Source organism: Epinephelus moara, chromosome 2, assembly GCF_006386435.1.
Source record: "Epinephelus moara isolate mb chromosome 2, YSFRI_EMoa_1.0, whole genome shotgun sequence".
Lineage (NCBI taxonomy): Eukaryota > Metazoa > Chordata > Actinopteri > Perciformes > Serranidae > Epinephelus > Epinephelus moara.
This window is the reverse complement of record NC_065507.1, coordinates 15,192,911-15,205,284: the sequence shown is the minus strand read 5'-3', so window position 1 is coordinate 15,205,284 and position 12,374 is coordinate 15,192,911. Positions and strand designations below refer to the sequence as shown.

Here is a 12,374-nt window from a genome sequence, read left to right as displayed (position 1 = left end):
CCATCTTCGTATTTTACCCTGAAACCAAAGTGTTCCCAAACGGAGGACTTAAGGTTTGCGGGTGGGTCTTCAGGTTCGTCAGGCTCACTTGCCATGTTGTCAAAATGCGAGAATGCGCTGCACAAAGTGAAAGCGGAGATTTACGGTCGGACTCGGCCCGTCACTCAATTATGTCCGTCGGGGAACTAGATATTTTAAATGGTTTGGCTCGCAAAAACGGAATTAAAATAAAACAAAATAAAATAAAATAATATCCTGTGCCTAATAATTCGATACAGGGTCGTGCCGAACCAAAAGTCGCGTACCGAACGGTTCAACACAAATACATGTACCGTTACGGCCCTAGTTTTCACATATAGTCCTTTTAAAACAAACCGAACTCAGTCCTCTTAAAGTGCACCAAAGGTGGACCAACAGAGAATGGACTCAGTCCTTTTTGTGTTCACATTGTCAGTTCATTTGAAAGAGGACTCAGCTCTCTTTCAGGTCAACTTCAGCTCTGATGGGGCCTCAGTCCTCTTTCTGCTCACACTATAACGTTAGCCCATGTATAATATATGTATAGTTTGGTTTTTACTTTGACATGCCACTGCAGTGCGGTTACGAGCACCCCGGGTTTTAACAGATCTGGGGAAAACTACATTCTCCTACTCTGCACCTTGGACATGGAACAATCTCCAAAAGATCTAAAATTAGAAACACTTAAGGGCATCATAAATAATGTGGTGACAGAGACATGTGCTTGTTTTTCTTGAGAGTCCACTATGATTGAATAGTTGTTGTTTTATTGTGGATTTTTGTATTATATGTTGTAGGATGTTGCATTTTAAATGGGTTTTGATTGGCTGCTACCTTGGCCAGGTCTCTCTTGTAAAAGAGATTTTCAATCTCAACAGGACTTCCTGGTTAAATAAAGGTTTAATAAATTTAAAAAAAAATCAAGCTCCTCGCTTTTAGATTAACTTCAAAATTGGAGGAAAACCTTAGCGTCTCTGTGTGCTGTAGACGGTTTGATGTATTCTACATTCCACATCTGGAGATGTGCAGGATCTTCCGTGGACCAAACTTCTCCTCATCCTGTGTCCTTGTTACAGGCCGACATGGTTTTGTCTGTTTTTCCAAGCCTCCCAGTGCAACAGCATGTGATCTAGAGAGCTAAATACAATGGCAAAGAGCAAAGCGAACCTGGAGCATAGGTTAAGCAAACTGCAGTTCGGTTCCCTTTAGAGGGGCCTGAGTTCTCATGGAGTGTTCACATATGTTCAAAAAATGCTGAGTCACCGCTCTGAGTCTATTTCGAGGGCTGATAAGGACCAAGTGTGAAAACCCCCTTGTGTGGTCTTAGTGTTAACATTATCTTAAACGGCAAGCCCAAGCTGAGGTAACATCATCTGGATTATTTTTCTTAAGGTATGAACTCATTGGTCTCCTGCTCAAGGAAATGGTCCCACTTTCAGCCTCGAAACAGTATGATAAGGCACTTCCAATGTAGGAAATTATTATGCAGAAAACCACTGTGAATAGTCTGGAAGAGTTAGGCTAAAGTTTGTGGTCTAGCAGTGGTGACGAAACAGATGATGAGACATGCCAGAATAATGACTTCTCCATTTCCAAAGACAGTGCACCAGTGTTAGTTTTGACACTAAACTAAAACTAAATCACTTAATGCATTCTTGAATTGACAGTTATAATGTGACTGTACCTTGTTTCCAAAGAAGACACCATACAGCTTATTTTACAAACTGAGTCACATCTCTCCTGACAAGGAACCTGATCTTTGTGTGTGAAATCCGTGGAGTACCCCTTTAACTAACTTTTAAACTAACGTTTAATGGTTTCTGCTAAGAATTGGTGCTGCCTGGTTTTAGCATTTGTGTGTTTGCGCCTGTTTAAACTATCTCTGTACACTTAAATGCAGTGTGTGTGTGTTTGTGTGTGTAACCCCAGTTGAGCTCATGACCAGTCGGGTCAGGCAGCAGCGGCATCCGCAGCTCCTTCTAATGAACTTGCATCTGCTGGCCAACCCTGGAGACTCACTGCTACTGCAGCACACCCTGGATCGCCTCCTCCGCTGGCTCTGCCCAAGCCTTCGCATCTTCCATGTGTCAGAGAGGGCGGCCCCGTTCAGAAGTTACACCCGCCTCTGTCCTGTGGCAGGTAAGGATCATTACTGTGTGGTCTTGCATTTATTATACATATGTCTTGTTATACAGTTGGATCTCAGGTATTTAATGGGCAGGATGAAAAACACTGTTCCCTTACAACCTTTTTGTACATTTTGTAGATGTATTTTTCTGCCTAAAGAGGAAAATAATAATTTCCATATGTTTACAGAAATTAAAACCATTTTTATGTCAACAACCCCCTCAAATGTTATACTTTTAACTGAATACTACATTTACTCTGTGTATGGCGTAAACATGCTCTTCACAATCTTTCCATGCTAGAGCTGCATCTGTTTTTATTCAAGGTTGATTGAGGATAAACCTTTTTTATAATGTTTCAGGCTACCCTTCTGTGGCCATCACCTTTTTCCTCCATGAGGCCTACGGAGAGGAACGAATCCTCAAAGTGCTGGACTTCTTTCAGCGTCCACCCTGGCAGTACCACCACACCGAGAGCTGCGGTAGCCGAACTGGAGGGATTCACATCACCTCCAGCAGCTCCCCTGCCAATGCCATGCTGCGGCCCTACCTCCTGCCTAGCAGAGACTTCTATAGTTTGGGTGCAGGCATGCCTGTGTGGGGGGTTCGACCAGTGCACTGTGGAGGAGAAATATTACGTGTGACACTGTATAGTGGATATGACAACTACGAAGATGCTGTGCGGCTGTATGAGACCGTGCTGCAAAGACAGGCAGAGGAACAAAAGACGGGCTTCTGCTGGTTCACTCTCCACACAGGTACATCTTTAAAGTGTTGCCCTTTTGGTTTTATACTGTTAATATTCTAAAGCAGCAGTAAGAAATGTATTGTATTCATCTCATCAAGTCCAGCCTCAAGGCTTAGCTTTTTTATTATAATAAGAGGGAAAACAAATAAGCAGGAAAGTGACACAAAATCATGTCTTTTCACCCCAGAGCCTGGGCTGTGCCTGCAGCTGGCTTTAAAACAGTTGTCACCAGGGGTCCGGGTGGAGCCATGCAACTCTGCCGTGCTGCAGTTTAGTGTGGAAGAAATTGGCCAGCTAGTCCCTCTGTTGCCCAACCCCTGCACCCCCATCAGCACTACACGCTGGCAGACAGAAGACCTAGATGGCAACAAGGTTCTCTTCCAGGTAAGTCCAGCTTAAAGTACAGTGTCACTGTTGAATGTGTCAAAATGTGCCTGAAGCCAGGGAAGTATAGACAGTGCTGGCAGGGTGGCTGCACTGGGGCCCATGGGGTGAGTGGGCCCTCCAACAATATGTAGGGCAGAAATCAGGCCCTTGTGAGTGATTCAGATTGCCACTTTAGAAATATGCCTGTGTTCAAAGAAGAATTCACCTTAAATTAAAAACGGTGTCATTGGCTATATGTCCTTTTAAAGGCAAACCCATATATGTCATGGTTTTTATTTGTTTTCTATAAAATAGTCAGTATCAATCTATGACAAAATATGGTATAAAATATATGCTCGTTTAATAAACTATAAATAAACTATAAGAAAATACTATTTAATTAAATTAACTATTTATTATTTTCTCTTGTTCTTGTGTCATGTATAGATATACAATGATGATTTCTTGGTAAAGGCCAATTCACAGTTTCCGCATCTACGAAGGACCAATTTGGTCCATGTGACTTAAATCTTATCATCCACCCATGTCCGTGGGGTCCACAGGGGTCCGCATTTAGCCCATTTTTTGTGACCATGCAGACTGTAAGCATAGCAAGCGCGCCGACTAGGCATTCTCCGATCTCTTGCTCCACACTCCAATTCAGTTTAAAACGCTGCTTTCAAGTCAGCCACAGCTGCCTCACCACGCTGAAGTTAGTTTTAAGTTGAATATTTGACAGAGATTCACTCCAGATCCAACAGCATCATTTAGTTTCACTTTCACCCAATACCGACAGTACAGGACGGTAAGCTCACCTCATAGCCCTCCTGCTAGTGGACTGTCAGTTGTACTATGAATAGAACCGCATGTGTGTCTGCGTGACTGCAGCTCTTCGCGGATGCTCACTGCGGAAGTTATGTCCAAGCCTTAATATGTATGTTGGTGTTATCCAATGTCAAGTCTCTATTCGATCATGTGACGAGACGATAAGATTATACGGTAGCTAGTTTAGTCTAGCCACATAACAAATAGCTAGTGTGCACTAGGGCCTGTCATAATAGCGTACACTGTGGCCTGTTTTAACTACCTCACGCCACTGCCTGAAGCCCAGTGTTGTGGACATAATTGCTCAGTTCCTGCCTTTTAATTGTATGTTTTACATGCAGCTTAATGACTGAAGTTGTGTGTTTTATGTCTTTTAGTCACTCTCTGTACATCATGTTAGATCATTGTGAATGGAGGAGTATCATCCCCTTGATTTATGTCAGGTTAAATCATGAGGTTTGTCATACATCAGTGTGACGCAGCCCTACATTAACTGTAAACTCACAGCAGTCTGCTGGAAGGTTTACTCTATAATTAACTCAACATAGAGAATCTAAAGAGCAGATCCTTGTTCTACTAAAATGTTATTTGTAGAATGGGAAATTTTGCACACAACATGTAGCTGGCCAGGTTCCCCGAGGAAATAACAAGCTCGCTGTGGAGGGAAAGCAGCAGTTGTTTTTGATATAAAGAAACGTTAACGTGTTTTATATTTCATGTCATGTTTGACAAACTGATGATTACTTAAGCTGGAATGCATCACAGAAAAGCTTTTCTTCCATTCATAATTATCTCACGGTAAACAGAGACAAAGAGCTTAAAAAGACACATAGAATGATGAAGTCTAAAAGGCACGTGGTTGCTGTCTTTCACAGGGCAAACTCAAAGCTGTCAAAGGAGCCATATGTAAAGTGCGTAAATGTTAATTCTGTCAAAGTCACTTAACTTGCTTAAATCTCTCTAGTCCTAGTGTAAATCATAATCCCTGTCCTTCTGTGCTGCAGGTGAAAACCCCGGCTCAGCCTCAGCGACCTCTGACCTGCGCTTTCCCCCTGACCTGCCCCAGTGTGTCCCCTCGAGGAATACAGCTCAGGAGCTCAGGACAGAGCCACAGCTTGTCGCCCTGCAGCCTCACAACACCCCTGCCCTGGCAGACACACAGGCAAGGTACGTACACAGAAGTGTGAACTGTGAAGGTGTCTGTGGGGTCTTAAAAAGTATTAAAAAGCTGACATATCTATTTAGCAACAATGAGGGCCCTCAAAAGTTATCTATAACTCTTAAATGCCATTTTCTGAAGTATTACATCTTGTGGCTTGTTGTCAATATATAGATTTGTACAAAGATGATGTATGCCAAAGTTTTTGTGAATTTAATCATTGCTCTGGTGTGTATTTGGATTCTGTGTGGTTTATATGTGGAATCCTGCTGGATTTGACGTCACCTAAAAAGGACAGCTGTAGGGCTCCCTGACCAGCTGACTGATTGACTGCTGCTTGATAACATTACACAAAGGTCCCTTAACGCCCCGGTGTTTAACTACCTAGCTAATTGGGAAATGCAAGTTTTTGGACTGATGGTTGGAGAACACAGAGTTTGAACCATGACTGAAGCCCGTCTCTGAAAATAACCTTGACGCTGTTTGTGTCAGAAGGTGATAAGTTTAGGTTTGATGGGGGGACATTGTCTGGTCCCACATGCTAAGTCCTAGCCAAAAATGCCCCATGGGCTACACACAGCAGGCACCAGATACATTGAACTCTGTGTAGACTGAGGACCACAACTGTAAGTACACACAAAGACAGAAATATGCAGACACGTTCTTACGTCAACTTTATAAAGCCGCACCTACGCCTGGTTCTGTTTCGTGAACGTACATATTTACAACCTAAGAATGTTTAGTTGTACTATCTTACAATCAATATGTAGGAATTTGACGTTAAAGAGTGTAGCTGATGTAGCTGGTTAGAACTCAAAGTGATGATGAGGTCTTAAAATGTATGAAAAGGGTCTTAGAAAGGTATTAAAAGGTATTTTCAGGATTTCTGCATGATGATGATTCACTCAGCTGGATATATAGCGTGTTAAATCTGTTGCAAATACAGGTGGTACTTTCCACAAACTGTTATTTGTAATGCTTGTGCTTTTCCTACTAAGACAAGTCAAAATGCCTGCTGTGAAAAGGCCTGTGGTTTTATACAGTTCCACTGACCTACAGGTGGCGGTAACACACCAAAACAGCAGCAGTGCACCAACATAGGCAGCAAAGAAGAAGGCTGCTTGCAGTGAACATTAATGTAAACTATACAGGACTCAAAATACTTTACTGCATACTAGTCTGCTTTGAAAATGATGAGGATGGAAATGTTATCCACACATCCGAAGACCTCAAGAATACTCAAAATGTCTTTTGGCGAGTAACACTGAATATAAAAATAATGTTTACAGGAAAACTCCACAGGTAACCTTTAATGTCTGAGTTGAATAACAGAAGGAAAGTTTTTACGAGCCATTTAATCGCATTACTGTGCAATTTGTTGAAGTCGATCAGAGTCTTCTACAGTCGTACGGTTTCATTCATGTTCTCTGGCCCATAAGCCATTTTTTTAGGTTTCAAAACTCATATTGAAAGTCATAATTTTGTATCAAAATCAAAGGATATCCAAGATAATATACATAAAAATGAATCACTTCTAATTAAAACATCAGTCATATCCTGCAATACCATCTACCGATAATCTGACCCAGGGAAACCACACTAAATTTTCATGTCAAGTAAAGTACAATAGCAAAGGTTTCTAAGTGCCCACTTTTGTGCCTCTTCTTGATATGTGTTTGTATGTCATCAGGCCACAGACCGCGCAGTGACCCTGTCCTGGAGAAGCTTCATGGAGGTGGTGGTGGAGCAGAGAGCCAGGGATCAGGAAGCTGCTGTAGCACCCCTCCAGGCAGCTCCTGTTACTCATCACAGCGCAGCAGCCCTGCACCGCCCTCAATCACCAATCACCCTGACTCCCCTCTGCGCCCCTCCATCACCCGTTCTCTCTCCCATCTCCTTCTGGAAGAGGATGAGGAGGAGCCAGAGACCAACGTAGACACAGGAGTCCCCGTCTCGCTGCACTCTGACGCAGGAGTCAAAATAATTACTCGCTCTTCCTCCATGGACCTTTTGATGGCTCTCCACCCTGAGAGACCTGCAGCTGTTGGGGCTTCAGCTGTTGAGGGTCTGGCCAAGGAGCTGATTGAATGTCTGCCACAGACACACGCACATCCTCAGGTGGCCTCCAGGACATGGGGCTCCACTGGATGTACGGATGGAGCCAGGAAGGACTGTGGCAGCAGGACTGTAGCAGCAGGACAGAGCCCCTCTAAAGGGACCTTTCTGGAGAGCAGGACTACTGCTGTGCTGTTGTCAGCACGCACTAACAACGAGGAGCCAGTCGATGAGTTCTTCATCTAAATTCCTGCAATTATGTCACATGCTGTGGTAATAATCACAGTGTGAATAAAAACGTGTCACAGGGAGGAGACAAGATGAGAAACCGTTTAAAGAGGATCTGAAGTTATGCAGGACACAGCTGTGCAGTCTGGGAAAAGAGCAGTGCTCTGGAATACAGAAGAAACCAAAGTTCAGCTGCAGGTGACACTTTCCACTCAGACATGACTCTGTGTCTGAACTCTTACAATGGTTTGACTTGTCCCATAAATGTCTACAATTTACAGTACAATTGTTAAAACCTATTCTAACACAGTTGCCAAGAGAGCGATACACGGTGAGTGATGTTTAAAACAGTGCAGCTAATAATATTCTTGAATGTCTCACTGACTTTTATTTTTAGATCCAACTAATGATTTGTGCAGCTATTGTGCTAAAACATAGCCTCATGAACAGGAGATGCTCTGTATGAAGTGTTACTGTCAGGGTACTAATGCCGCTTTGGGTCTCTGTCACATTACTCAGCTCGGCAAGCAAACGTTTTATTTTTCAATTGCATCTGAAACGGTTGATGAGCTCAGCGTGAAGGCTCTCTTTGATGATGCTGTTGATGGTGATTAGAAATCTGATGTAGTGTGATTGCTCTCCACAGTACAGCACTGTCAGTCTGTGTTACAGGCTTTATGTAGTAACAGTTGAGCCTAGTGGCTTTCGATTACATTTGTTTAAATGCACTTCAGATTGTCTTTACTCTAGTATTTGTGTGTTAAAATGTATAAGTGGTGGACTAGAGCTGGCCAAATTACTGTATTGAAGAGGACAGAATTTGTCACATAATTATTTTTTATCCCCTCAGATAGCCTAGAGTTAACAGGATTTATTTTAAAATAACCACTTAAAGAGAACATTTGGACTTTACAAAAAAAATTGTAATATATGTTTTTAATATTAATCCAACAATGAGTGTATGCGATGTCTCAAACAGCCTAAATGTGTCCTGACATGTCTAGAAATGTTACTGTAAGGCCAGTATGGACTCGCACTGATCAGTTACAACAGATGATTGATAGTGATGATAGTGATTAAATTTGATTAGAGACAAGTCTGATAAAAGGTAATAATGTTTTGTGAGAAGAGGAAAGTACTATGCATTTAATGACCTCATGACTCAGGTCATATTAGTCTCTTCTGTAACACCAATTACTTCACATCTTCTCCTGTTGACTAAGGCCCTGTCTACACCTATACAGATACTTTTGAAAACATGTATTTTCCCTTCTGTTTTGGCCTGTCATCTACACACTAACCACGTTTTAGGGAATTGAAACAGATTTTTTAGAGCACCTTTAAAAGTGTGTTTTTTTCTTTTCAAAGCTCTGGTTACTGTTTATCCTTGTGGACATGTAAAAAGGAGCAACAGAAACATTAACAAGGATGACCGGTTTGTCTACATTTTATTAGTGCTGCTTATTTTAACGACTACTATACATTTAAACCTAGTAGTGCTGCACTATTTCACGTATGAAAGGAGCTGTCTGCTTTACCTAAAGTTATTTGGTTCACCAGAAATGACGGTTTTGGATCAGGCCTGGTCAAACCAGCAGATAGTGGGTAAGTTAGGAGAGCTGGATTGTTGTCAGTGATGAGTGGAAGGAAAACTTTTGCATGTCCAGATCATCAGTTGTATCGCTGAGTTAGCTCCGTCTTTCTGGAAGGGGAATCAATGGTGATCAGATGTCGATCGGTCGTCATTTTGACCGACATTAGCCTGTGCAATTTACAATCTTTGCAACAAGAGAAGACAGCTAACGCCAGAAGAAAACGCTCCTCTTTGTGGAGTCATTTTTGTTGTGTAGTGTGGACAGAGATATTCTGTAAAACAAAAGCCGTGTGGACAAAAAACAAAAAGAAACGAAGGGGGCAAATATCCGTTTTGAAAATATTCATGTATGTGTAGACGGGGCTAAAACTATCAACTGTGGCCAATGACCTTTTAAGTTAAACCCACTAACAGATGAACCTGAGTCTGGTATTCTCTGGTGCATTACAGCCCGTGTTGGATCAAATGCATATATTTAAGGTTGTACAGTATGAGCTGCCCCTGTGCAGCTGCTCACTGGTCAGCAGGACACTGCAGGGAGTGTTTGTAACTGTGTATTGTGTATGAGTGTTAAAGCAGCTCAGTCAGAAAGCATCAACTGTGTCTAAAATAAAGTGTCTTGAGGCTTAGTATTAAAAGATAAATTAATAAAAAGCTTTCTCTTGTGGTCAGATCATGAAGCATTACTGTTCTTCCTGACATGTTTCCACCTGACAAAAGGTTTTAAGAGTCAATACCAATGTTAACGTCGCTGTCAGAATTAGGATAAGTGAACTCTATAGTGAGCTGAGTAATCAATGATCTACATCGGACTGACAGACTACTGCTCTGCCTGCAGTGATGGAAAAATCACACGCCAAGTGAATCCTCTGATAGGACGTAAAGGTCAGAGGCGAATGATGGATGTGTCACTGATTTATGACCACACTGTTGTCAAACCCCTTCAGTCACAAAGAAGACATTCAGTTTTTGGTTGAATGAGGAAACGTTCATGGTTACAGCTGAGTCATTGCTCAGCTGGTACTTAAAATGCATCACCCTGAGGACACAGCTGTCAGCTTTGTCATAACATCCACCATTCGTCTGCCGCCATGTTGCACATAATGATGGACTACTCATCATTTTGTCCAAACAGTTGGTCCGACACATGTAACTGCTTCGACAGATGCTGAGCACCCTGGAAGCAAAGGTAGTCAAGGCTCATAGTGGGAGTTAGCTGATACAGATTTGGGCCTTTCACTGTAGCACACAATGAACACGAGCACACAATCACAGGTCAAAGTCATTTATACAAATATTACATATGTTATTGACATTACAGAAGCGATGATGAAAACATACAGTTTGATTTTTATGTCTGTGCAAAAAAAGAGAAAAGATTTTAAGGTTTTAAAAGCATAGTGCCAACTGAAAGAACAGTTCTTGGTCTGCTCATGTAAGAGTGCACAGTCCTTTTATTATCATGCCTGTATTAATGAGGCTATATTTGTACATCTATATACAGTAATATCCATTGCCCTGAAGTATAAATACTGTATGTGCTTCAAAATTTATAAACAAAGTGGGTTTATTTTTGTTGAAGCCCTTCATGGCATGAGTTTTGCAACATAAAAAGTCAGTGTGACTTTAAGTTGAAGAAGTTACAGCACCTTTACATTACACATCAACAGATTGCACTTTATCTAAAGCCTACAGCTCCCTCTGCTGGTCAAAGGATGTTGTTGCTCTGAGGAGCATTGCTGCAGCCAGTCCAGCTCAGATCCTTGGCCCACTGGCCCTCTCTGGTGACTCGCACCTTGACCGGGTCAAATCTCCAGAACTGCTGTTCTCTGAACAGGTAAAGCCGTCCGTTAGGACGGGTCAGCGCCCCATTGGTCCCCTGCGGCACGCCAGTCCAGTCTGTCAGCCTGCGGGGGTAGTAGGGCTCCTGGTGCAGGGTTTTGAGGTTAAGCACAGAGTAACGGGCGCCCTTGATGACGACCATGTGACCCAGAGGAGCGTAATAGAAGGCGCAGTCGGGGTGGCGAGGCAGCCCCAACTCACTGCTTTTCCTGGGGAAGCCGGGGTCCAGCACGCTGCCAGTGTAGCGCCACATCCGCTTCCCTGCACACCACGAGACAAGGAGGAAAACAGTTAGAAATTCTATAAGTCAACAATAAAACAATTTCAACTTAAAGAATTTCTTTTATCAAATTCATCAACTACATGAGGTTGACAGATCGAACTCGCTCGGCCACCTGCTCTTTAAAAGATGTCAATAACAGTATTAAGAAGCTCTGTTCTTTTAAAACTCATAAAAAAGTATAACCTTTGCAAAACTGTAAAGACTCATTTTGCATTCTACTCCAGAGAGAGCTGTAGGTTGAAGTATTTGGGGGCTTAATGTCTTGAGGAGATAAGACCTGCTACTTATGAGAGCAAAGTGACGACAGTACCTCTTACAGCTCACAGACGAGACGAAGACAAAGATGAAGATGATAAGTTGTACAGTATAAATAATGCCTTAGTAGACTGTCCGTCTTTTGCATGAAACTGTTCTGCATTTAGCAGATAAGTAAATCTAGACTAACAGGTTTTTGGCCTTTAGCAGGAAAGTTAAACTTAGCCATAACTTCACACAAGTTATTAGCCTTAAGCACAAAGGTGAAGCTTTAAAACTGCAGCTGTGTCCCAAGTGCAGAACAGTCTTTAAATACCACTTTACTATTTTAAAGGCACAGGAGAATTTATTTTGGGACTTTAACAGATTTGTGAAGTTCAGCAGTAGGTTACAGAATGTCTTTAAAAGGAAGTGAGAGGGTCACATTAATGAGTTCAGTGAGGCAGTACCTTTGAAAAAATACCACTTGGAGTCCAGCGGGGAAAAGGCAGCAGCCTCGATGGCTGGAGGTAGGTCAGACCAGCGCTGACGGAGAGGCAGCGGGCCGGTCACAGCACCAGCAGACGATACTGTCCAGTACACGCTGCCCCGAAACACCAGCACTGTCTCATTCTGGTCTGCAGATACAATCAGAACAGAAACAACACAGGAATAAATATAAAGGATATATAACACATTGAGGTCAATCTGACCTTTGTATGTTTTTCCCCGATCTGATGTTACATGCTTTACTATGACTTTTTTTCATGATTTTGGACGACATACTATACTGTGATGTTTTTTCATGATTTGGGACGACATACTATACTGTGATGTTTTTTCATGATTTTGGACGACATATTATATACTATGACTTGTTTTCATGATTTTTGACG

At 42.3% G+C, this 12,374-nt stretch overlaps 2 protein-coding genes across 6 annotated transcripts in view; one reads left to right on the top strand and one right to left on the bottom strand.

Annotated features, from left to right (window-relative positions):
* The window catches only part of LOC126401931 (protein FAM124B), an 11,381-nt gene extending 1,588 nt beyond the window's left edge, over nt 1–9,793 (top strand). For 2 of the 3 annotated variants that reach the window (XM_050063506.1, XM_050063497.1), the window contains 5 exons: nt 1,948–2,157; nt 2,507–2,902; nt 3,080–3,276; nt 5,088–5,250; nt 6,933–9,793. In XM_050063506.1, the coding sequence (XP_049919463.1) occupies nt 1,948–2,157; nt 2,507–2,902; nt 3,080–3,276; nt 5,088–5,250; nt 6,933–7,543 (1,577 nt within the window). In that variant the 3' untranslated portion in view covers nt 7,544–9,793. Of the gene's footprint in view, nt 1–1,359; nt 1,411–1,947; nt 2,158–2,506; nt 2,903–3,079; nt 3,277–5,087; nt 5,251–6,932 lie in introns of those variants that run through there. The other variant, XM_050063516.1, reaches the window with a different exon arrangement.
* A 597-nt stretch (nt 9,794–10,390) lies between these two features.
* mmp28 (matrix metallopeptidase 28) overlaps nt 10,391–12,374 on the bottom strand; it is a 28,943-nt gene continuing 26,959 nt past the window's right edge. For all 3 annotated transcript variants that reach the window (XM_050063529.1, XM_050063546.1, XM_050063536.1), the window contains 2 exons: nt 11,949–12,116; nt 10,391–11,222 (listed from right to left, as the gene is read on the bottom strand). In XM_050063529.1, the coding sequence (XP_049919486.1) occupies nt 10,828–11,222; nt 11,949–12,116 (563 nt within the window). In that variant the 3' untranslated portion in view covers nt 10,391–10,827. The remainder of the gene's footprint in view (nt 11,223–11,948; nt 12,117–12,374) is intronic.